We start from the raw sequence: 23,655 nt of genomic DNA, 5'->3' as shown, positions 1-23,655 counted from the left end.
GACTACTGGACACTGTATCTGCACTCTAGTGAAATTACTTACTTCACTTGTGAATACCAAGCAAGGCATTTACTTGGTATTTACACTGTAGGACACATGGAAGCTCAGGCACTTAATCAGTGTCTGTATAGCATATATGAGACTGATTGCGTCAGCATTAGCAGACCACTTTATCATTTTTATATGAGCAGAAATTCCTTCTGAGGAAGGGAATTTGCTGTAAACCCATTTTTTGCCAGGTACGAATATCACACCCAAACCCATACCTACCTGAAACTTCTTCCTCTGAATGACAATGCATGCATTTTGAAAAAATTTATTTATTTTCACTGCTTTATAATCTCTCTACTGTAGTGTTAGCACTTAACATAAGCATCCACTCTTCTACTGTTCTATTTACAATCCATTGAAATGTATACTCTACAAATACAATACATATTTTCAGAAATGTATGGGAAATACACAATTTTGTAGGGTTTAAAAAAGTTACACTCATCTGTACAGGATTCTCAAATCATCCAAAAAAGTAAAATTTACAAAGCAGTATGCACACAGCTATGTAAAGGCAGGTGCTACAGTGACAAAGCAGCAAACTTGCTAATACAATAAAATACAGAAAATTAAAGTGTTTTGGGGCACCAGATAACACATTTAGTACCGCTGAAGTTGTAAATTTAGTAATACCCATATTTCTAGAAACATGTAACTGCAAACCCAGAGAACGTTCTGAAAAATATTAAACATTATATACACGAGGTAAATGTACCTTGGTCTTTTAAGAGGTAATTTGAGTTTAAAGCAACTGATATGGTGAAGGTTTTTTAAAAAAAAACAAAAAACCAAAAACTTACAAAACAAAAAACAAAACCAAACCAAAACACAAAATGATTTAACACCTTGCAATCCTTTCAATGGCACTATATAAAGAAGGAACTAACTAAAAGGTGAATTTCATGGCAATCACTCAGAATGATTACTGGGAAAAAAAAAAATAGCCTCTTATTTCATTTGACACCTTCATGTCCCCATATAATCAATCCCAATGTCTTTACCTGCACACAAAGTCTTTCTTAGGATTGTAAGTGGAACCATTGGAAGGTGACAGTGTGTCATACTCGGAAAGTCAGCTTGAGAAACATCCCAGAATTCCAGCTTTTAAGGTTGGAAGGTCCCTGAAGAATTCCAGCATTCCAAAAATCAACATTTTCGGCTTTTCAGCATCAGACCATTTCCAATGCTCCCTATTTTCCACATCCATATCCATGTGGTCACAAGTCTGTAAACCAAACTGAGGCTTCAATGCTACCAGAATGTCAAATTGATTAAATCCACAAAAGTTAAGTGAATGTATAATGTACGAAATATTTACAATAAACATTTGCATCAGTATTCATCAGAAAATGTTTTGGTATATACTTGAAATGATACAAAATTAATATTCTGAATGCTAAAATATTTTGGTCCCCCTGGATTTCCAAGAGCAAATCTGGTGATATTACAATCTTAATTTAAAAAATACTTATATGTACCTGTGTCCATATATATAAGATATGATCTTACACAGGTAACATTTAAAGTTACATAATATATACAGACACAGCCTTTGTAAAAGGTGTTCAGTTTATATAATGGAAAAGAAGAACAAAGCTTGAAGTTGTGGTGTCAGAACTGAGGATACATACAGCCTTATTCAGAATTTCCCTTTCTGCATTCCAATATGAATGTGTCCCAAAATAACATTCCTAACATCACACACTGTATCAAGCATCCTTCCTGTGCTTTGTTTTTTGCAAGCCTCTATTACAAAATGAAAAATTAGAACAATTTAAGAATAGTTGCTAGCAATTCAGGAGAATGAAGACTACTAGGTGTTTGAGATGACACGTATGTAACAAACCAGCGTAGAGTTGACTGAAAAGTCTGCATGCTGTGATGTTGCTCAGCTGCCTTAGATTCTCTTCTAAATGCAAAAGAACTATCCTTACATTTTAGGAAACTAAACATTATATTTGTAGGTGCTAAAATAAGCCCCTAATGAAATTATTTGATGAACTTCATTGGAAGCTCTCTGATGTTACCATCAAGATTACTACAGAGATCTGAAGCATGCCGGTAGCATGACGATTCTGAAATATGAACTGTACCATTTGTATCTATGGTAAAGATCCAGTTATGCCTATAAAAAACTCTCCTGTGACTATATGCTGAAGAATGAAATGGAAGCAGAGTTAAGGTTGCTGCGTTTGTTGACAACAGGATGGATACTGATGTGTTCTGAAGAGTAGGAATTTAGGTGGCATATTAATTACCACTTTTAAATACTGAAATACTACCAAGTGTTTTGGGTATTAATAAAAGCAAAGGACAACCAGACTCTTCCTAAAGTGGAAATAAAAAAAATAATCCTGTTAACAGCAATTTTTTAAAGAGAAATTTCCACATTAATTTTCCCCATCCCCTCCAGAAGTTCTACATCTGGGCAAAGAAGCAATTCAATTTCTACAGAAGTTTGCAAAAATCTTGTAATACCCTTAAAACTTTGGGCAAATCTTGACTAAAGCTATGTATATTCTTCTGTGTTCTTATGACAACACAAGCCATCATAAGCTTTGTTCTTGTAACTATGACGAGAATTGCTGAAATCCTCTGGTATTTGTATCCAAAGACCTGCAGCTCAGCACTTTCTGCAGCTCACCGCTTTCTGTGTATGAGGCACACACAAAATACATGCACATAAAATTTTTAAGCAGCTTTGAACTTTCTCATAAAAAAGTCCAAATAACTTCTCCCTAATTACAGGTGCACTTAATCCTTGTTTAACTGCAAACACTGTTCTTTGAGCCTTAAGACTCTGAAGAACTGCACAGAAAATATGCTTTTCATATTTGATTTAATGGAGCAAAATCTCCCTTAAGAGCATCTTACTCCTCGTGCTACTTTTCTGAAGTAGGTAGGTACTTCAAGCATTTCAGAAGTACCACTTGATAAAAAACAACAAAAAACTCCCTTAAATATAATTATGACTCATGACTTGACAATTACGACAGTGAATTAACTATCTTACACTATTTAAAACTCCCACAGTGGTTTAAAGGGTCAGATTTTGGTAAAATTAAAGGTATTTCATGAATTATGCACTCACTTGCTGAAATGAGTGTGAATTAGATCTTAGCTAGGCAAAGGAACAGTTGATCATTAATTTGTTTTTTGAAACCAAAAGTACCTTAGGGTTTGTACACTCCTACTGTTTTGCATTAAAAGACTCAAAAGCGGCACTTACTGGTATAATACAATCTATTTTGAAGGCAATGTAATGTTCTGAGAAAGTGGAAAAAAACCCCAGTGATCATGTATAAAGTACAGTTGCATAAATTATGTTCCCACAACTGAATGAGGTCAATTTGTAAATCAAAGAGTCCAAACGATGTACTACCTTAACAGCTAGCTCCAACAGTACATTCACAATCTGAATCAAAGAGCCTTGCCGGTGGTTCAGAATAGTCAATGTACCAGCCAGGAATAAAGTTGCTTACAGAGCCATCAATGCACTCTAGAACAAATTAGTGAACCAGTTCAATTTTAAATGCGACCTCCTGTTTTTAGCACAGTTAACTAGAAGACCAGCTATCAAAATAAAAAATTATAGGTTAATAAAAATAAAACTAGACTACACAATGTTTTGCAAGTAACCTGGGAAAGAGGTTCATAGTGCACAGAAAGGACCCAACACAACTGTTCAGCACGTCCACAAAAATCCTAGTAAGTGACGTTCCTATGAAGTACTAAAAGGCAGCAATATCCTTCTGTTCCCCCAGTGAGGTAGAACAATTAACCTTCTTAACACGCCACTCTGGTGCAGACATGGATTTTTACAGTATTCTTCGGTAGCGAATCCAGGATTACATCTTTATCCCCTCCTGTTGACTAAGTTGTGATAACGTTTTCTTAATGCGCAAAGCTGTTAGCCTAGCGGCTCCATTGGCATACCAGCATTCCCGCATAATTTTTGCCATTACTCGTAACGCCTGTAAAGGAAAGAGAAGCAAATATATGTACTGTGGTTCCAGTGAAGATCAGGTAGCCTCTGTCCTACCTTATCCTCTTCATCTGTTTCTGAAGTCTATTATTACCCATGTATTTATTTCACACGTGCTACAACCCAGTTCTCTCTTCCATCATATCTTTATTAATTTCTCATTCCTATTGTAGCCTACCACAGCTATTCTCTTCAGGTCTGAATCAGAAAGAATTGGTTCTAGCCCTAGATGGGTTCCTACAGTAAGCAATATGAACAAAGCTGGCTGGAAAGGAAAGTGCTCACTGCTGTGCATACTAATGCCTGTGCAGTGACTACCAGAATAATGAACTCACCCCAGAATCAGGTAAATGCTTCTAGAGAGGCATGGTCAGTAGTCGCCACCGCATGTACACTGCAGTTCTAAGTCTTTGGCTTACTAGAGCTTCAGCATCCTAGTAACAGCGTTCATCTTTCAGTAAGCGTGTAAAGTACAAATTCTGAGATGTACAAACTACTAAGGCCATCGGAATTTTTGGTGAAAATTCTTAAACCTTTTTTTTTTTTTTTTAAAGAAAAATTCCTATTTTGGTCAGTCTGTAGTATACCTCTTCATTACACACTGAAAGGGCAAAGACCCTTGAGTGAGTTCCAAGCAAGCATTTAAATGAGGCAGCACAGCACTGTTGAAAGAGATAACCAGCCTAGTTACAAACCAATTGGCACAGACCTGATTACCTCATGTATGTTTACTACCCTTGTCGTGGGTTAACCCCAGCAGGCAGTTAAGCCCCACACAGCCACGCACTCACTCCCTGCCCAGTGGGATGGGAGGGAGAATCACGAGTGCAAAGTGAGAAAACTTGCAGGTTGACACGAAGACAGTTTAATAAGGGGGAAAAAAAACAAGCCAAAACAAATCCTGCCCCTCTACTCTGCTCTCATGAGACCTCACTTGGAGTACTGTGTGCAGTTCTGGTGTCCTCAACAGAAAAAGGACAAAGGAACAAGTCCAGAGGAGGGCATGAGGATGATCAGGGGACTGGAGCACCTCCAGTATGAAGACTGGCTGAGGAAGTTGGGGCCGCTTAGCCTGAAAAAGAGAAGGCTGCATGGAGACCTCATAGCAGCCTTTCAGTATCTGAAGGGGGCCTAAAAGGATGCTGGAGAGGGACTCTTCATTAGGGTCTGTAGTGATAGGATGAGGGGTAATGGGTTAAAACTTAAACAGGGGAAGTTTAGACTGGATATAAGGAGGAAGTTCTTCACTATAAGGGTGGTGAGGCACTGGAATGGGTTGCCCAGGGAAATTGTGAATGCTCCATCCCTAGCAGTGTTCAAGGCCAGGTTGGACAGAGCCTTGGATGGCATGGTTTAGTGGGAGGTATCCCTCCCCATGGCAGGGGGATTGGAACTAGATGACCTTAGGTCCTTTCCAACCCTAACTATTCTATGATTCTATAAACAAATGATATAAAACCAATTGCTTACCACCATCCAACTGATGCCTAGCCTGTCCATGAGCAAGAGCAACCCCTGCAAAACTTCCCCCTCCCTCAGTTGTACTGCTGAGCATGACACTACATGATATGGAATATCTCTCTGACCAGTTTGGGTCAGCTGTCCCAGCTGTGCTCCTTCTCAGCATCTTGTCTACCCCTAGCTTACTCAGCAATACGTGCTGTGGGGGGAGAGAATGAGAAATGGGGAAGCTCCATAAACACTGTTCAGCATTACATAAGACACCAGTGTGCTATCAGTTTTGGTCACAAATCCAAAACACTGCCTATATAGGGCAGTTAACCCATATAGGGCATATAAAGTTAACAACCCCAGGCAGCTTCAGTACAACCCCAGTTGCACAATTTATTTGCAGTGATGATTCCTGTATGCTCGAGATTGCCTCAGGAGATGTCAGTCCTGTTTGGAAACTTCCTGATCGCATAAGCAGCCTTTTTTTCCAAACAGATTTGCCTATCCCACATGCCGTTGGTCACTGTGCTTGTAGTAAGCATGGGTAAAGCCCTTCCCAAATCTTCACTCGCGAAGCCAAGCCGTCAATATAATTCAGACTAGCTTTAATTTACGTTAGGATCACCTATGCTTCAAAGGAACAGATTACAGAATGCTCCACACAAGGTTAGCTATTAATATGCATGAAAATACATTAAATATTAGCGTATAACCAAGGATCAATGACATTCAATAAAGCTACAATGATCAGAATGTAATTAAGGTCTCGAAGCAACCCTTCTCCCCTCAACAACAAGCATAATTTATAAGCCAGTGTCCATTAAAGCAGCTTTAGCAAGGGTAGTTAATACCTCACAGCTCTGCCATCTGTTTGGAATATTGGGCCTTAACTTCTGCTCACACACAACTTTCCTCATTTCTTCAACAGAAGGGTCTGAAGGAACAAGGTCATAATACGGCAACTGGTAATCTTCGTGGATTCCTGTAACAGGTTGCAAATGGCTTAATTTAGGTAACACTAAATTACATACTCTTCACATTTTACTGTGTTCCTTATCAGTACCCTATCATTTTCTTTTTTTGGTTTTCATTCTTAAAAAATGCATTACAATGACTAATATTAAAAAAAAAACCCAAACACCACCTTAACCATACCTTTGGTTATGTTCGTATTACCCTTGAGGAATTTTCAATTTTTAGATTTATATATTTGGAAAAGATGAAAGCTAGGCCAAATCTTTCACATGCTATACTAAAGGCATGCTTCTTGGAAGCGTATGATTTCTAATAGCGTGTTTTAATTTAAATACAGTATGGATGTAATGGTTTAAAACTTAAACAGGGGAAGTTTAGATTGGATATAAGGAAGAAATTCTTTCCTGTTAGGGTGCTGAGCCACTGGAATAGGTTGCTCAGGGAGGTTGTGAATGCTCCATCCCTGGCAGTGCTCAAGACCAGGCTGGATGAGGCCCTGGGTGACACGGTTTAGTGTGAGGTGTCCCTGCCCATGGCAGGGTGGTTGGAACTAGATGATCTTAAGGTCCTTTCCAACCCTAACTATTCTATGATTCTATATTTTTCTCAACAGGTATGGTTCATCAATTTAAAGAGGTTAAATAAACCAATCATCATCTAATGGATTAACAGTTAGAAAGTCTGAAAAACACTAGATATTATTACATTGTACCATTTTTTAGAACAGACTTTGCTCAAACTTATTCAGGTTCCGTAAGCTATAAATCCTTAGTATCTCCACTTTTGTAAAGACTGCTACGTACCACCAATTGAACATCGCCGAGCTATTTCCCAAAACACTAATCCCATGGCATAGATATCTGCTCTTTTGAATGACTCAAAATGTTTCATATTTATGGAATCATCTAGAACTTCTGGAGCCATGTACCTATTTACAATAATGAAACAAAACAAAACACCAAATAAACAAAAGAACATTTAATTTCATAAATACTTACTGTATAGAAAACTTCAATGCTATTGAGCTGCTCAAAACCAAATGTAAATATGAGGCAAAGGAAAATCTGCTTCATTAATCAAAGACCTCCAATGCAAGGAGGATAAGTAAACTGAGGGAACCAAGCAAAGCAATAGTGGAATAAGAGGAAACAATGACCAAGTAGAGCCATAAGCCTGACAAACATGGGATAACAGAGACAATAACAAAACCCCAAAGTCTCAGTTGCTAACTGATGTGCTATTAAAAAACTCCAGGCATAGCTTTTGGGAGGGCCAGCCTGCATGCTGTAACTGCTGATATGCAGGAAGCAAGAGGAACATGAGGACTGTCAATACTCGAGGGAGGCCTGTAGGACAATGCAATGCCTGCCAAGGAATGTTCAGGAGAAGGGTAACTGAGAGGAACAAAAGTGAGCAAAAGACAGTAGTTTATGCAAGAAGCCACTTGCATAAACACTTGCCAGTCACTATGCTTGTTTGACCAAGACCTCCAAAGGCTTGCTGCAGTGTATCTTCTTACTAAATCTTAACTATCTTTTTATGCAATCTCACTCTCAACCCCATGTGCACATGTGCTTTAAGGACTACATGACAGCAACTGGAGCCAGGCATGAAGGAGTTCAGGGGTAGCAACTGGAGTCAGACAAGGGATTAAGTTGCCACTGGGCCTGGTGTGCCAGCAACTGGAAGGGAACTGCAGTAAGTGTCCGAAGGCCTTAGAACTATGTATCTGGAGCTGCTGTGGGGGTACCAGCAACTGCAATCAGACAGTGCGTGAAGGTACCTCTGGAGCAAATGAGGGTCTCTGCTTCAGCCACTGAAGTAGGACGATGTGTCACAGGCTTCACAGTCACCAGCTTGAAGATAATGGCTACAAGGAAGAACTAAGATGCCAGAATCAGAGTAAGAGGCTCTCAACAGCAGCAACTGGAGTGGGAATAACAGGTCACAAGATCTATATGCCAGCTGCTGGGGTGTACTTCCCCCAAACCCGGCATGCATGGCAGGTGTGCATATGTGTAATTCACTAGGAACTTCAAGCTAGTCTAGCCAGCAAAGAGCTGACCCATGCAGGGATGGTATTCGACGGAATACCACACAAGTATACACTGGTATTAAAGGGAATCCATGCACACAGGTGTGCATACAGGTATATGTACCTGTTTGCTACTGTGCATTAACCCAGCCCAGCTGGTGAGTAGGAGACCTGCAGGGCACAGAAGAGGGCATTAGACAGACCAAAGGTTGCATTCACATGGGAGGAATTCATAAGCACACATGGGCTTGTCAGGCTACAGCAGAGAGTTTGCTTTTTAACTAATGAAGTTCAACCCTCATCAGCTGAAGGAAGAAGACTTGGCTGTTAACACTTATATTTTACGCAAGTTCTGACAGTGTTTTATGTGGGTGTTGAAGACACCACATGGTATATAGCAGTCTGTATAACCAGCCCTGTCAGTATTGTATGTGTCTGTATATGCGTAGCCCCACTACTGGTTGAAGCCCAAAAAAGAAAGCAGCAGCTATATCCATGGACCTGGAATGGACAGAGCCCAGCCCTTAGGACACACCAGGCTGGCAGAAGCCAGGCAGAAGGAAGCCCGAGCTCCTGGAATCTGCCAACATATAGCAGCCACTTATAACATCCCCTAACAAGACCACAGAGGGAACAGACATGAAGAGCTGATTAAAAAAGCAGCACTGATATGGATCCCTTGGGAACAAAGGCTCCCTGCCATTACAGTAACTGATTATTTCATTATAAAACAAAAAGATTACTTTTTTCAAATAGAATACTTTATGCAACATAAAAATCCGTGACAGACTTTCCTGGTTTCAGTATAGACTTTCAATTGAGAAAGAAAGACTGAAAACGGGTCATGGCATTGTTACCTTGTTTAGTGACTAAGCCCAATGTGGGAACATCAAGCAAGATGTCAGTGTGGTCTGCATTGTGAAAGTTAGCAGCATCCTCACTGGCTGCTGGAAGGAATGAATGGTATTTGCAGCAGTCAACATCCGCTGTAGTTCTGCTTTCTCAACCTGGTATAGCTCTGGCTACTAAATCCAATACACAATGTTTACCAGAGTTCAGTGTGTTTCTCCACATGCCTTATCAATCTCAAGCTGCCATATTAATGAAGCAGGGAAAAACATCACCAGGGCTTTGGAAAGCACAGATAACTGGTAAAAAAGCAACACACATAGATTACTGGAATGGAATATAATGTCAGGTGATAGCTCAACCTTGAATAGTCACAGAAGCCTATGCAGAGTTTCATTTTATCAATGTAATACCAGGATTTTTCCATAGGGATGTGAGGCAGAATACAAGACAGTATTTAAATTTCAGGACTATGAGACCTTCTAGAACACTCAGCAGTACTGTCTTATAGAAGTGACATACATTCAAGGAAGCACGGGCCATAAACAAAAGAGCAAAAATGTACCCAGTAGTTGTATTTGCTCTGGACTATCCAGAACTTCAACAACGGTTGCTGTCATGAGAGTTCTCCTAAGCACTGTACAGACACAGAAATTCCCCACAACTGATAAACACAGCAGAAGCAGAGGACAACTGTTTAAAGAGGAACATAAGGTTTACTTTGACAGTATTCATTGAATGGAAGCAGAATTCTAAGTTAAGTTTATATATGTCACAATCTTTAACATAAGCAAGACTCAAATTATTCTGGGCCACCTGTATCAAAAGCTTTTTAATCAAGAATGCAAGACTGTGATGAGTGTTTTAATGCTCTCCAAGGATTTTGCATTATTGGATAATCTTAATGCACTTGACAGTATAGTGATCAGCTTTGGGTTTAGAAGGAAGAGTATTTGAGCTGTCTTAAGATCACATGGGGATGTGAAGAGTAATAAAGGTGGAAAGCCACCATACCAAAACCCCCAAACATGCTGCAAGACTGTCAGCCAAAATCACTTAAACAAGCAGTAAAGGAGGTTGTATCAGTTTCTGCATATTGTCCTAAGGACAAAGGTTTTCACAGGAAATACTGAAAGAGGCTCCATGTGTCAATGGAGCTGAATTCATACCCTCAGAATAAAAAAATCCCCACCCTTTCCAAAAGTGACTTCGTCTGAATTTATTGGCAAATTGACCTCCTACCATGATCTTCCATCAATGCATTTAGACTGGCTTTGGTGTCCATAACACAGAATGGTAAATGACTGATCAAAAAGTCTGAGAGATTACTGCTGGAACAAGAGAGGCGAAAGGCAAGTAGGACATCTAGTGCAGTCAGCAGATTAGCCATTTCATGGCTATCAGACAAAAGAGAGAGAAACATGCATCTCCTTTACAGTTTATATATTAGAAATGCACTGCTTGTCAGAAACAGTATTTTGGGTTCTGGAGAGAATTACTCTACATAGACTATAGGTCTGCAATTCAATACCCTCCAAGACTGACAGCCAAAGTCTACAAAGGAGTTTAAAAATGTTGAGCATGGGTCACATTTGGCACTTTGGGTGCCTACTGACCTCCCTGCCTCTTTTAGTCCAAAAATTCTGTATTAGCTGCCTAACTTCTTGCACATATAGGGCTGGTGTCATCAAATAGGAAGCATACACAACAAGTTGAACATGACAACTCCATCTTCTGAACAAGCATAACTAGGATTCTGTTCATATTTGGTTTGGATAAACTACAGAAAAGCACCCATGTTAAAGTGGAATTTGAGCCTTAGGGAGTAAGAGAGGAATTCTATTTTCTTCTCAGTTTAAAGCTCATATTCTCTGCTTTATACTGCAGGCTGAGCTGTGAAAACACACAGTTCACACCCTCTGGGATAAAGCTAAGCCTCTGAACAGAAAAGAAATAAAGATTAATTCAGAAAGAAGGATCATCAGTCTGACTCAGCACCTACATCACACAAACAAGAATGAGTCTTGCTTGCTTTCTAGGCCATACATCCTTACAACAGACAATCATTAGAAAAATATAAACTTAGCCAAATCTCCCTGAACCTGCACACAGAGCATCCATGTGCAGAAAAGGTACCAGCAGCAGCAATCAATGGGAGTTAAGGTAAGATCTGAACTCTTTATGAAAAATTAGCTACAGGTACAGAATTACTTACCAAGAATGCACAAGAGGGAGGAAGAGGAGATCAAGACTTTTATCAGAATGAACAATTTTCAGAAAGGTAGAAAGGACTAATGTCTTCAAAATGGGAAATGAACTTCATCTTGCTGCTGCCCACCTCAGCAAGCAAGAGTTACTACAGCATTACCATTGCAAAGAAGCGTAAGGCAGCTGCATCTTCATTCAGATACAGATTTAATAGCGCCTACACAAGAAGAGAGCTTGTAAGTGGGATCTACAGACACAGATGAAAGGATGCTTCCTCCAAAGACTAAAGAAAGTAACAGATTTGCACGTTTGTTTTTTTTTTTTTGCATGTAGGTATAGTAAAAAATACCGTGACACGAAATGCACACTGCACACAGCTAAGTCTGCAATGACAAACCCCAAAGTAGTCTGCTGTTTTACTACCAATGATTCCTGGAGACTTTGAGAAGGAGTAACACCCAGTACTTTGTAACCCAGTAGCATTTCAAAAGTAAATCTCATCTGACCATTTGTGTGGTATTTCTAAAGTTGGCAAAGGACTAGTACAGAAGAGCTTTAGAATAAAATTATGTCAGCAATGTAATATTCAGTACAGTAAATTTTCAGTACATGTTCTAAAAACTTTTGTTCACTGGGCCTTAAAAAAGAAGTTTTTTTCTTCCAAAAAGACAGTGCTAAAGGTACATCCCAGTTCATCATTTATGCTCATCCCTCAAGCCCCCTTGCAGTATCACTAAAGAGATATATAACTGAAAACCTGCTAGGGCATATGCTGAAGTTAATCACATACAGCCCTGAACCACTTGGGCTTCCACACATTTCTCAGTGATAGGCATACAAACTTTAGTTTGGCATAGTACTGGACCTATAGGCATCAAAAGGACAAAATGTTGTCTGTATCACATAACTCTCTTGCTATGGTTCACTGTTACTGCTGTTATCTCTGTATGCTGTATAGCTTCACAGACTGCTAAAGAAAATTAATCTTCTCTGCAGAACATCTTCCAATTACTATTCTCTGAAGGTTCAGCAATGCTGAATTACAGCCAATAACAAACTGCACTAGTGTCGATGGAGTCAAACACTCTGAGTTCTTCTGAGGACAAAAAAAACAGATCTGTATTTCTGAATTCAGAAATACACTTAGGAAAGGGAGTATACTGACTCATGTACTGATAGTTCTATTTATGCATTAGGTAACAAAGATGAATGCTGTTTTACATTCTCATATCGCTCTCAAAAATATGATCCTATGATAGCCCGTATCCAAGACTGTACTTTGTATGATCTACCACATAGGCTTCACACTGAAAAAAAATCCAGCTTTTAACTTCCACTGTCAATATCCTGTTTTACACTCCAGATTGAGCTGCAATCATTTCCGTGCAACACAAGGCACAAAGAATAAAGATATAGCAGTGAAATTTCAAGACTGTCACTCATGAAGTCTCCCAAGTGTTTTAGGATATACTTGCACCCTACAATATTTTGCAAGTTTTCTGTATTTTACACATACTAGTAGAAGATGCCAAGATTCAATATGCTTTTTAAGCACCTACTGTCTAACTAAAAACCAGCTGGCAAGGAAGTGCCTAGGAACTCTACCTGCCATTGTTTACATTTCCCTGCTGCTTGTGTTTGTACACATGTAAATCTGCTATACCGGGCAAGAAAATCCAAAGCATTTTACTGTAAATATCACCTGACACATCACATTAATGATTTTACCTTTTTGTTCCCACTCTGTGGTTTGGGGCAATATCAATTGTATCTGTAGCTGAATCGTGCCTAACTGCCAATCCTAGGTCTGCAATGCAGCATGTTCCATTCTTTTTTACCAATATATTTTTTGATTTCAAATCTCTATGAGCAATCGCTGGTTTGCCTGTAAGGAAACAAAACAAAAACCAAAACAGAAATAACACATCTGTAAAAAATGTAATTGCTACTGTTCTAAAATGGGTGCAGATTTTGTTTTATGTTACAGAATTCCTTCCAGTTCTGCTACTTCATGTACATTAAGGTAACTCCTGAAACCACTCACTGTGGACTGGCTGGCTATCCAGAATTACCTTAAATGCCTGCCATATTACATCACTTTACTGCTCCTTTTCCTCTTCCTGCAAGTACTTACTGTGTACCCATACTAGCCACAAAAAAGTTTCTCATGTCTTTGGAAACAGACACATAGTTCTGTCTCAAATCAAAGAAGATTCTAAAGGCACCATTACTTACTGCCTTTTAGTAGGCGTTTTGTAGGAAGGACTGTCACATCATAAAACCTGGATACACCACAGAAAGATAAAAAAAATCCGAATTAAGAAGTTCTATTAGTTCAGATATTATGACAGGCTCCAAACAGACGTTTTTCAATTCCCTCAGCTCCACAAGGGATTAACCTGAGTATCTGCATTGAGTTTAGCTGCCTTATCATCACATAAGTAGCTGTGTGCAAAGCAACTACAGGTTGAATGTTCTAATTAAAGAAAATAATTATAGTAGAAAGAGCATGTATAATTTCTCAAAAAATCCAATACTATGCACATGACAGGCTGAACAGTTGTAAGATTACCTTGTGTGCCAACAATTTCCATGTGAAGATGAGCAAGACCACTAGCAGTGGACAAAGCTAATTTTATCATTCCTTCCACTGTTACTGTATACCTGTTCAGGTAATCAAAGAGTGATCCATGCTCATGATAGTCAGACACCAACCACAGCTGAGTCCATGTACCATTGTCTGCAAAACAACACTGGCATGAATACCACACATACACACACAAAACGACAAGCAAACTATATACGCCACTTTAATACAATGCTTATGAAATACAAATTACGATTTGCAAGTAACTTCAGCCAATTAGACTCTAAAATCTTTACTTCTATCCCTCTAAGATTTAAATGCCTATATAAAGGCTGGGACTACCATGCAAGATTTTCCAAGTAGCTTAGTGAGTATTATTTTATTTAAGCTAAAACACAAATCATAGAAATCTGATGTCACTATGATTCTGAAGAGAACTATTTTGTAGTATTAGCCAGGCCCTGCCCACCCTTATCTTTTCTGCTTGGGGGGAACAGTGCTGAATGCATGATGCGAAACTAGCCCTGTCACTGTTGGTCTAGTACAATATTGTCCAGACTACACATAACTATGAGGAACAAGACAGGTCATAATACATATGCAGATATCCCAAGAAACGCAAATGACAGGTAAGAACTACATTGTTCATTATTAAACTAGTGGATGCAAAATAACTTGAAGTTCAAGCCACAGACTTTCCTAACTATTAAAGGAATAATCAATCAGGATGGGGTAAAAGCTTGGTGGTTTGGTTTTTTTTTTGTTTTGTTACCCAAGATGTAGAAATATACCCAGAAAAAAAACAATCCTGCCACAGCTCTTTCCTACTGTGTCTTGTGGCCCTTCAACCAGATTTTAAGAGGGACAACGTTACATCCAAGCTTACATGAATAGTATTAATTACAGACAAGATGAAATGAAGTACAGTGTCCAGCTATTAGGTGAGACACACAACATTTTCTTTACCTTGCTATATTTGAAAAGCTACATATTTGTTCAGCTATCTAAGAAGAACACATTCTGATGAACTTAAGTCTTCTTATACTGTTGACAGCAGTTAATTATTACCAAGTAATAACCTGACCCTGAGTATTTTTGGCTGCACAGTAAACAGCATCTGCCATGAAGCTTTCAGTTACAGGATATGCATTATCAAGTAATAAAAAGTAATTACATTAAGTAGTAATTACATATAGTAGCACAGCCTTCCATAATAAGATAACCTAATTTAGTTCATATACACACCATGATCAAGATTCTTAAGCAATTTCATAACATTCAAGAACATTACATATGTTCTTGGAAACCTATCTAATTTCTGTAATGAGATTAATTAAGGTTATTTCATTTATTTGCATGAAACATGAAAGCATTTTAGATTATCAAAATCACTCAGAAGTAACAGGTTTTTCTTTTGCAGTTCTAACAAAATTTGAAATTATGAGTAAAGAAGCTTTCAGATTTGTTAGAAGACTGGTTAGTTTCAGAGAAACATTAGTGCACTTGAAGCAACATTCATCTTAAACAAGCTGCCTCTTGAAGAAAGGGATTTATAACAAATGCTCTATAAAATATAAAATCACGTTTGAATTAAAATTGAATAGACTGAATTTACTTAAGTGAAGACACTTTTTTCACATTGGTATTAGCAAAACAGAACTGAGGACTTGGCATATCATATGCTTGTTTTCAAACCAAATACTAGGTTTTAAGATTTAATAGTATTGGTTGGTACAAGAGTTGTGAACCACAGACTTATGCTCCAACTTGAATGTTCGAAAGAAGTTACGAAAACTGCCTAATTGTACATGTTCTCCAGTGTCATATAGTAAAAAGTGTTTCAAAGCAAACAGTGAGATGCCTTTTTTAGCATGCAGATAAAGTAAAAGAAAAAATACCAACCAAAAACCGAAGCAAAAAAGTATTGAAAAGATCAGACAGACATAGGAACTAGAACACTCTTAGAAATGAGGTACTCGAGATGTCAGGGAAAACACTTTTGTCTGTGGCTGAAAGAGGGCTGATATTTTGTTAGTGAACAGTTTGACTATCTCAATGTGATAGTCATATGATTAAATTAATGAAAAGTGCTTGAGCTGTGTAGATTAGCAAGATCTTCCAGGCAAACTGCTAAGGCTAAACCAGAAAGAGTAAATAGCTCCAATATTACTTTTCTCAAGATAAAGGAATTTCACTCATTTCTCCAAAGCATACTGCTGAATATTATTCTTGGGGATCTACTTATCACATAAGGTAGTCTGAACAAAACTTCCAGCTAGTCAAGTGCAGCTTTCAATTAAGGGGAAGGCATGGAGAGGCTTAAGTATTTTAGTGCATAAAATTAATCTGAAAGTGTGCAGTACAAGACTTCACCTTACTTGTAACATGACTACAGACAGGTATGATTACAGAAAACTAATCCAGGGAAGCCTTTAGTACTGTAAACAGAGGTTGCTGCCTGCTGCCACTGCTTTTCTGCTAGTAGAATACTGCAGATAAGTAGACCCCAATACACTTTACAATTAAGTATCTAGGCTAAAAAGAACAAAACAAAAACCCCACCCAAAACCCAGACTATCTTTTTAGATGTTTCAAACCAAGGCAACACATGGCCCAGAAAGTAATTTCCATGACCCAGCAGTATTTGAAAGTTAGTATACACTCTTGGCTAAGTAAAGAGCTAACCAGACCGCAAACATGCTAGTCAGACAGAACACAACTGCAGTTAAAATAATTTACCGATTTCCAGCAGCACCTACCCCAGTGAATTTTGGGATGGGAAAGCAGACAGACAGGACTAGCTCCTGTAGCCTTCTGAATACCATATAATCTTGGGGAAGTAGAGAATGAGATGGGAGAATGTGCCATTAAGGCATATGGGGAAGACTAAACAGTGTAGCAACAAGGAGTCAAGACAGCAGTTCAGTCACAAGCTTTGACTCCACCATCTGAGCTGAACACCACCGATTTAGCTAATCTACCTGCACTTGTAAACACTTCCTAATCTCATACATGCACCTTTCTACTTGAAGGCACCCCCACAATTTTACAACTACAATGGAGAGCCAGATGTACCCCAGCAGTTGTGAAAAATATGCAGTTGCGTGAAGAGGAGAGACCTAATTAATGCCTTTGCTGGTAGAAAGATTTGCAGCATTAACACTGGCCCACACTTACAGCACAAGCTACATGCCAGGAGGCAAGAGTCCTAAGCATTCATGATGGATACATGAGGATCTGCCCGAGAATTCTACATGTATCATTGAAGCCTTCAGCAAGCACCGAGTTGGGATTGCGCAAGTAACCATTTCACTGCTCCATCTCCGTAGTTAACCTTGCAAGGTTTCAGACACACAGTTTGATTCTTAGTCTCATGACTTTGTGCATTCCAGCTAGGCTGTAGTAACTCCTGAATGCATTCAACAGTACACCTTATGGAGAAATCAGAAGGAGCATCAAAAGAAGAGTGACCAGCAGGTTGAAGGAGGTGATCCTGCCCCTCTACTCCACTCTCGTGAGACCCCACTTCGAGTACTGTGTACAGTTCTGGTGTCCTCAACAGAAAAAGGACATGAAACTGTTTGAACAAGCCCAGAAGAGGACCACGAGGATGATCGGGGGCTGGAACACTTCCGATATGAAGACAGGCTGAGAAAGTTGGAGCTGCTCAGCCTAGGGAAGAGAAGGCTGCGCAGAGACCTCATAGCAGCCTTCCAGTATCTGAAAGGGGTCTGTAAGGATGCTGAGGAGGGACTCTTCATTAGGGACTGTAATGATAGGACAAGAGGTAACAGGTTAAAACTTAAACAGGGGAAGTTTATATTGAATATAAGGAAGAAGTTCTTTACTGTAAAGGTGGTGAGGCAGTGGAATGGGTTGCCCAAGGAAGTTGTGAATGCTCCATCCCTGGCAGTGTTCAAGGCAGGGTTGGACAGAGTCTTAGGTGACACAGTTTAGTGTGAGATGTCCCTGCCCATGGCAGGGAGGTTGGAACTTTATGATCTTAAGGTCCTTTCCAACCCTAACTATTCTTTGATTCTATGAAATGGATGCAAATCCATCAAAGCTATTACTGCTGTGAAATAATACTTCATCTTGCCCCTGGCACCTAATAAGCATTTAGCAGTTAGAAGCAGCATCTACAGTGGAAGAAAAATAGGTGATAGGTGAGTTTTAAGCCACTGGTCTCTAAAGACATATTGTGATACACTTGCTCCTTTCAGAGTACCATGACAGTGCACACCTGATAAACTAGAAGAACTACTTCCATAATGGTCCCTTTCCGTTATGTTCTCAAATTTAATGGGATGTAGGTGGCCTAAAGTATTCTAACAAGAGCTGAAGTATTAACTTCAATATTCAAGACTTCCAAATGCATAACCTAGAGAGAGAATGGTGTGTACATCTTTCCTCACTGAGAGAATGCAGGTGGTTATACTCAGAATTCTGCATTAGTGGGTTAAAAATAATAATCCAGCTTTCCACATCTGTTCAGAGAGCAATGCTGTTAGAAAAAACAGCCTAGAATAGCAGCATTTTTAAAACATGTCTTTACTCATTTCTCAATTACCAATTAATTCTCAAGAAAACAGGAGTCATGCCATAACCCCTAAAGCCTCAAATAATGGCATGACCTATCAACTAAGGATTTTTTCTTTGTGTGTACAGCATACCAACAACAGAATCAAGGAATAATGTTATATCAGATTATATCACAAGGAACCTAAAGATGACTAAGTCAAATGGAATTTCTTCCTATTGCATCTGAAACCTGCACCAGCACTCAAATTATTTTAGGAACCTACTTATTCTGGAAATCTTCTTCATAACTTTTTCGCACAGTAGTTGTGTATTTTTTAGACAAACTATCTACGGGTTTGGAGCAAAATGGGAGCCTGGTAAGCCTAACCACAGAAAGATTTTGTTAAAAGTCATAGCTAAGCTAATTGCAATATATCCTTTAAGCTTTTCAGTGAGACATAGTACCTAAGGCTTCTGCAGAGGTGGATTTCCATTTATGTCTTTAATGCAACTGATCTATTAATTTTAAACCCAGGCAGAAGATACTCCATTAGGTCCATCAGAACAAATTCAAGCCCTCACAGGTGCTAGTAATATCCAATCCAACCTTAGGCATGAAAGTAAGATAGTTACTAATGGTAAGCATAATAAACTGCAGGAAAACATTGCCTGGTATGCTACAGATCTGCAAGCTCTTGTAGCCCTTTCCTGGAGAAGGGAAGTGTTACACACAACCTCTATGGTTCTGTTCCAATTCTAGAGATCTGTAGAGATGTAGAAACTCGAAATTAATCTACTGATAATTAGAAAGAACTCTATTTAATGTGCGTATTTCAACTACGCTAAACTATTTAGGAATTTCCCACAAAACTGAGAGCCCTTTTAGAAGCCAAGGATGTCTGTGGATTCTTGACTTCCCCCTAGCACGACAGAATTTTCTGTCAGTGCTTTCTCTGCAAAAAAAAGTCAAAAGCCGTTTATGGTGAAACATGTAATTTCAGATTAAAATAACTGAATGAAACAGTATGACATTTTAGCTCCTCTTAATGTAAGAAAGTCAAAACTTCTGTTGGTTTTGACAAATTCTTGTGTCTAAAACTGGATGGCAGGAAAATCCAGGGAACTCATCTGACTGGAACTTCAACAAACCAAGTTAAAAAAAAAAGAAGTTTAAACTGTTCCTCTTAGTGGATGCTTAAAAGCTTATAAGGAAAGCTTCAGGAAACAGGTATAATTTTTCATACTAGGAACAAACCAATAATTACCCTTTTCCGAATTCTTTTCTAGCTGGAGTTCTTAATTAATAACTTCTCACATCTTAGCCTTAAAACAAATTCTCTAACTCCTGTTTTCTATTAGGACAACAGGATTAGATATCACCTCTTTCAGTGCCATAAATCTATCTTATTAGGCTATAAGGGAAGTACAGGTACATGTATTCAGCAGATGTGTGTGCTGACAGGACAAGGCATTTCCTTTCTGGTACCAAACTTAGCCAGTAATTTAACTTGCTTGCAGAAATCACAGCTTATTAAATATGCAATAAAAATTAAAAATTAAACAAAGCATGTTTTCCAGAAAAAGGAAAACATATTTTTTTCCTTCATAAAGGCTATGAAAAGCCTGTCAAAACCTGAAATGCTCTAGTAACAAGATTTTTTTTTTCTGCTCTTAACTGGATCCTCACAACTTCATTTTCCACCCCATTTACCATCCATTCTGAATACACAATCAGCAAAAGGAATTCATAGTATCACTAACCTTTGTTGTCTGCAGCTATAAATCCAAGAATGTTTTCATGCCTTAGCATAACTGTTTGATAAATTTCTGCTTCGCGAAACCATGAGCGTTCCTCTCTTGAAGAGAAGATCTTCACAGCAACTTCTTCTCCTCTCCACTTCCCTCGCCAGACTTCTCCAAAACGACCCTTACCAATGCTTTCTTGAAGTACTATAGTTCTTGCAATTGTTCTTTGCACAAGTAGAGGTAAACCTAAAAAGAAGATTTAACATTAAACAGCATTCTAGCAAAATAAACACGGTAAGTATTAAATGTAAGATCCATATGCCATAAGATACTTCTCTTAGAAGGCACATAAACTCTCTTAAGATTTTAAGAGCTTCTTGTGAACTGCTAACTAGTATGATGCTGCCTTCACCCTTAAAGGCCAGCAAAACAAGATGTTATACTACAAACTGCCTCTACAGAAGAAGACACAAACTTTCTTTCAGTTCAGAATTTTGATGGTTTAATTCAAACCATGAAGCAATTGGGATCAGGATTGAGGTTTAGTGGTTTGTTTTTTTTAACTTGGGGGGGGGGGGGGGTGGGCAGGAGGGTGATTGGATCTGCCCATAGCTCGCAGTTCAAGAGCACTTCTAAGTTAAAATTAAACCATGCTTATCAGCAATACTGTCAAAAGTTTACACTCATGCCCAAGTACACCAGCAGCCTGTCAGCACTCTCAAAAGCCAGCGTAAAATAGGGAAACATTCTTGTAACACAGGCTTCCCATTTCACAGGCCATTCTTGTACACCTCACTGTAATTATACTTGAGAAAAATACTTACATTCATGAAGGTTTTATAGCTTTGGAATATCTACATGCTTGCAACTCACAGCACCTCATACCATGCTTCAGTTAAGTTTATACTTAAGAAACAAGAAGCACTGGCATCCCCCAACCATGGTTGGTTTATTTTAAACCTTTGCTGTTGTAACTGCAAGGCTTATCACAGGAATCTGTGGTGATACTAAGCTGCAGGATGAATGCAGCCAGGTTATCTGCTCACAATAAGCTCTTTAGGTATGGGATTATTTCACTTAAACACTTTACAAAGTAATCTATTACTCCATAATCACTGTTACAATAGCTGATAGAAGAACATCTGCATATGCTATAGAAGATAAATAACAACTAATAGCTCAAATAACTACTTTGAGTCCATCTCTGGTCATTTTTTGCTAATAACAGCACTGAAAGGACATCTGATCTGGCAAGCAGCATTGCCATGCTTGTATCTCAGTCTGAGTGCAAACTAAAACAGTGTACAGAGCAGTTCTTCAAGACTTACAGACCTACAGGAATTTTCTGTATGATCTGTGCTGACAACGTAACTATGTGAAAAAAGGGGAAAACATGAACACCATCCCAGTGATTAATTTGTCAGGTGCTGTGATAATTCCTACTGAGAAAGTTAAAATTTTTGCTGTAATAGCTGGCCTCTGGTTCACTGTGCTGCGTGCCCAAACTGTCAAGGCTCATCTGTGAAGCCTAACTTGCATTCCTTATGGACAGACTCTTGAAATGTAGAAAAAGCCAGACTAGAAAAACCACGGGACCAAACCAAACACTAAAAATGTATAATTTGACTCTGTTGGCCAGAGAAAGCTTTCTGGTTAGTACTTACATGCTATAGCAAATTCCACTGGTAAATGGTAAACACAAGCCAATCTCCTACATGTGAAATGGGCAAGATGCCTAATATTTCTTCCTACATCTGTTTCAGTAAACTGTACATTTTGTGTTTCAAATATATTTCTTTCAAGTTGCTGTGCCATTTACAGACACCCCTTCTTGCTTAAAAAAGATGTTGAAGGGTATGAGTGAACCTCTACACAGATAGCTACTAAGCTCTAAACCTTCCAGACATGAAGCACTTCAAATTCACAAGTGCCCAAACATCACATTAACATGTCACAGTACAATAAACTCCCTGCTAACTGATCTACCTACTGTGCTCCTATAATTTTTGTATTTACAAGATTCAACTCACCTCTCTTTTTTTGCAACTGTGCTTTCTCCTACTACTGCTGCTGAAAAAAAATGTAAGATTGCAATCCATATTTATCTTACATCCATAAAAATTCCGTACAGACTTTGTTGCAAACTGAGCAGTCTCTTTATTTTGCTATAGAGGAAACACAGCCCTGTATCACCAAGAACTTGAGCAACTGCTTTACTGTAAACCAGACTGCCTGAAAAGCAGCTAACTGGCAATAGATACAACACCAGCCTTCGACATACACATTGGGCACAACTGTACTGCAAGCTCTTGAAGTACAGCTTCTTTTAACTGTGCATGAAGATGATGGTCAGTTTGCTAGTCAAGATCCTGTTAAATTCAACAGCAGCTCAGAACATTTAGCACCTTTTCTTCAGCCATAGTCACTCAATTTATCCCTGAAGCCTTCATCATCATCTTCATACAGCATAACAAAGTACCCTCAATCAAGCCTTCTGACAGTTTAACAGAGTTGTCATTTGTAAGTTGCAAAGTTAACAGCTGACCATCCCAATCTATTTATATAGTATGTAGCTGATAAAGAGATTTCCACCATGATCTGAAAATTGTTCTCAGCTCCAAAAGACTTTGAAATCCGTCTCTTAAAAGCTGCAGGTTCAGCAGAAGAATGCATTTCTGCTGTTTCATCAATTCCTTTCACCAAGCCTCTCGCTCTTTCAGGTCTTGATTGTCATGAAACAAGGCAATACTAACATCAGACTGAATAACAACAGCTTACTATTCATCATTGCAGAAAATGAATCCTACTTCCCTTTTGAGTAGGAACCTCATTTTTAGAGTTTTGTTCAGTTCTATTTTATATGCTTCTCTGCGACAATACCATAAAACAAAACTGGTAGAATCCTTTTTATTTTACTTCAATCTCTTCTGGTCCCTCAGCATGAATTTTAAAGTAGAACATCTACTTTAGGTCACTAGACTAAACACTTCCTTAGCTGTGCCTCTTAGGTCTGGATTATTTTGTCTGTTCTGTACATTTCCATTGTTTCTTGCAACCTCTAGCCTAGCAGCACCCCTTTCACACAGTTAAGTTTGACAGGGTTAAGCCTTATGATAACTAGCAGCTCTGAATTTTCTCCCTTCAGTGACCATGCCCCCCACCCCAGTTTATTCCATAAACGTACAGTCTTCTCAATGAGATTCAACAGCTGCAGACATATTTCAGAACACAAGAAAATTAACAGTG

General features: G+C 38.7%; 1 protein-coding gene across 2 annotated transcripts in view; it reads right to left on the bottom strand.

Moving 5' to 3' along the window:
- Positions 1-300: 300 nt before the first annotated feature.
- TGFBR1 (transforming growth factor beta receptor 1) overlaps positions 301-23,655 on the bottom strand; it is a 37,370-nt gene continuing 14,015 nt past the window's right edge. For both annotated transcript variants that reach the window (XM_061346329.1, XM_061346330.1), the window contains 6 exons: positions 20,425-20,655; positions 14,128-14,295; positions 13,284-13,440; positions 7,267-7,391; positions 6,340-6,470; positions 301-4,025 (listed from right to left, as the gene is read on the bottom strand). In XM_061346329.1, the coding sequence (XP_061202313.1) occupies positions 3,900-4,025; positions 6,340-6,470; positions 7,267-7,391; positions 13,284-13,440; positions 14,128-14,295; positions 20,425-20,655 (938 nt within the window). In that variant the 3' untranslated portion in view covers positions 301-3,899. The remainder of the gene's footprint in view (positions 4,026-6,339; positions 6,471-7,266; positions 7,392-13,283; positions 13,441-14,127; positions 14,296-20,424; positions 20,656-23,655) is intronic.

This window comes from Neopsephotus bourkii, unplaced genomic scaffold (genome assembly GCF_033783945.1).
Source record: "Neopsephotus bourkii isolate Nb327-2 ecotype Australia unplaced genomic scaffold, CSIRO-AGI_Nbou_v1 NB_272, whole genome shotgun sequence".
Lineage (NCBI taxonomy): Eukaryota > Metazoa > Chordata > Aves > Psittaciformes > Psittacidae > Neopsephotus > Neopsephotus bourkii.
Note: the sequence above shows the minus strand (reverse complement) of the source record. Positions and strands in the feature narration are given on the sequence as shown.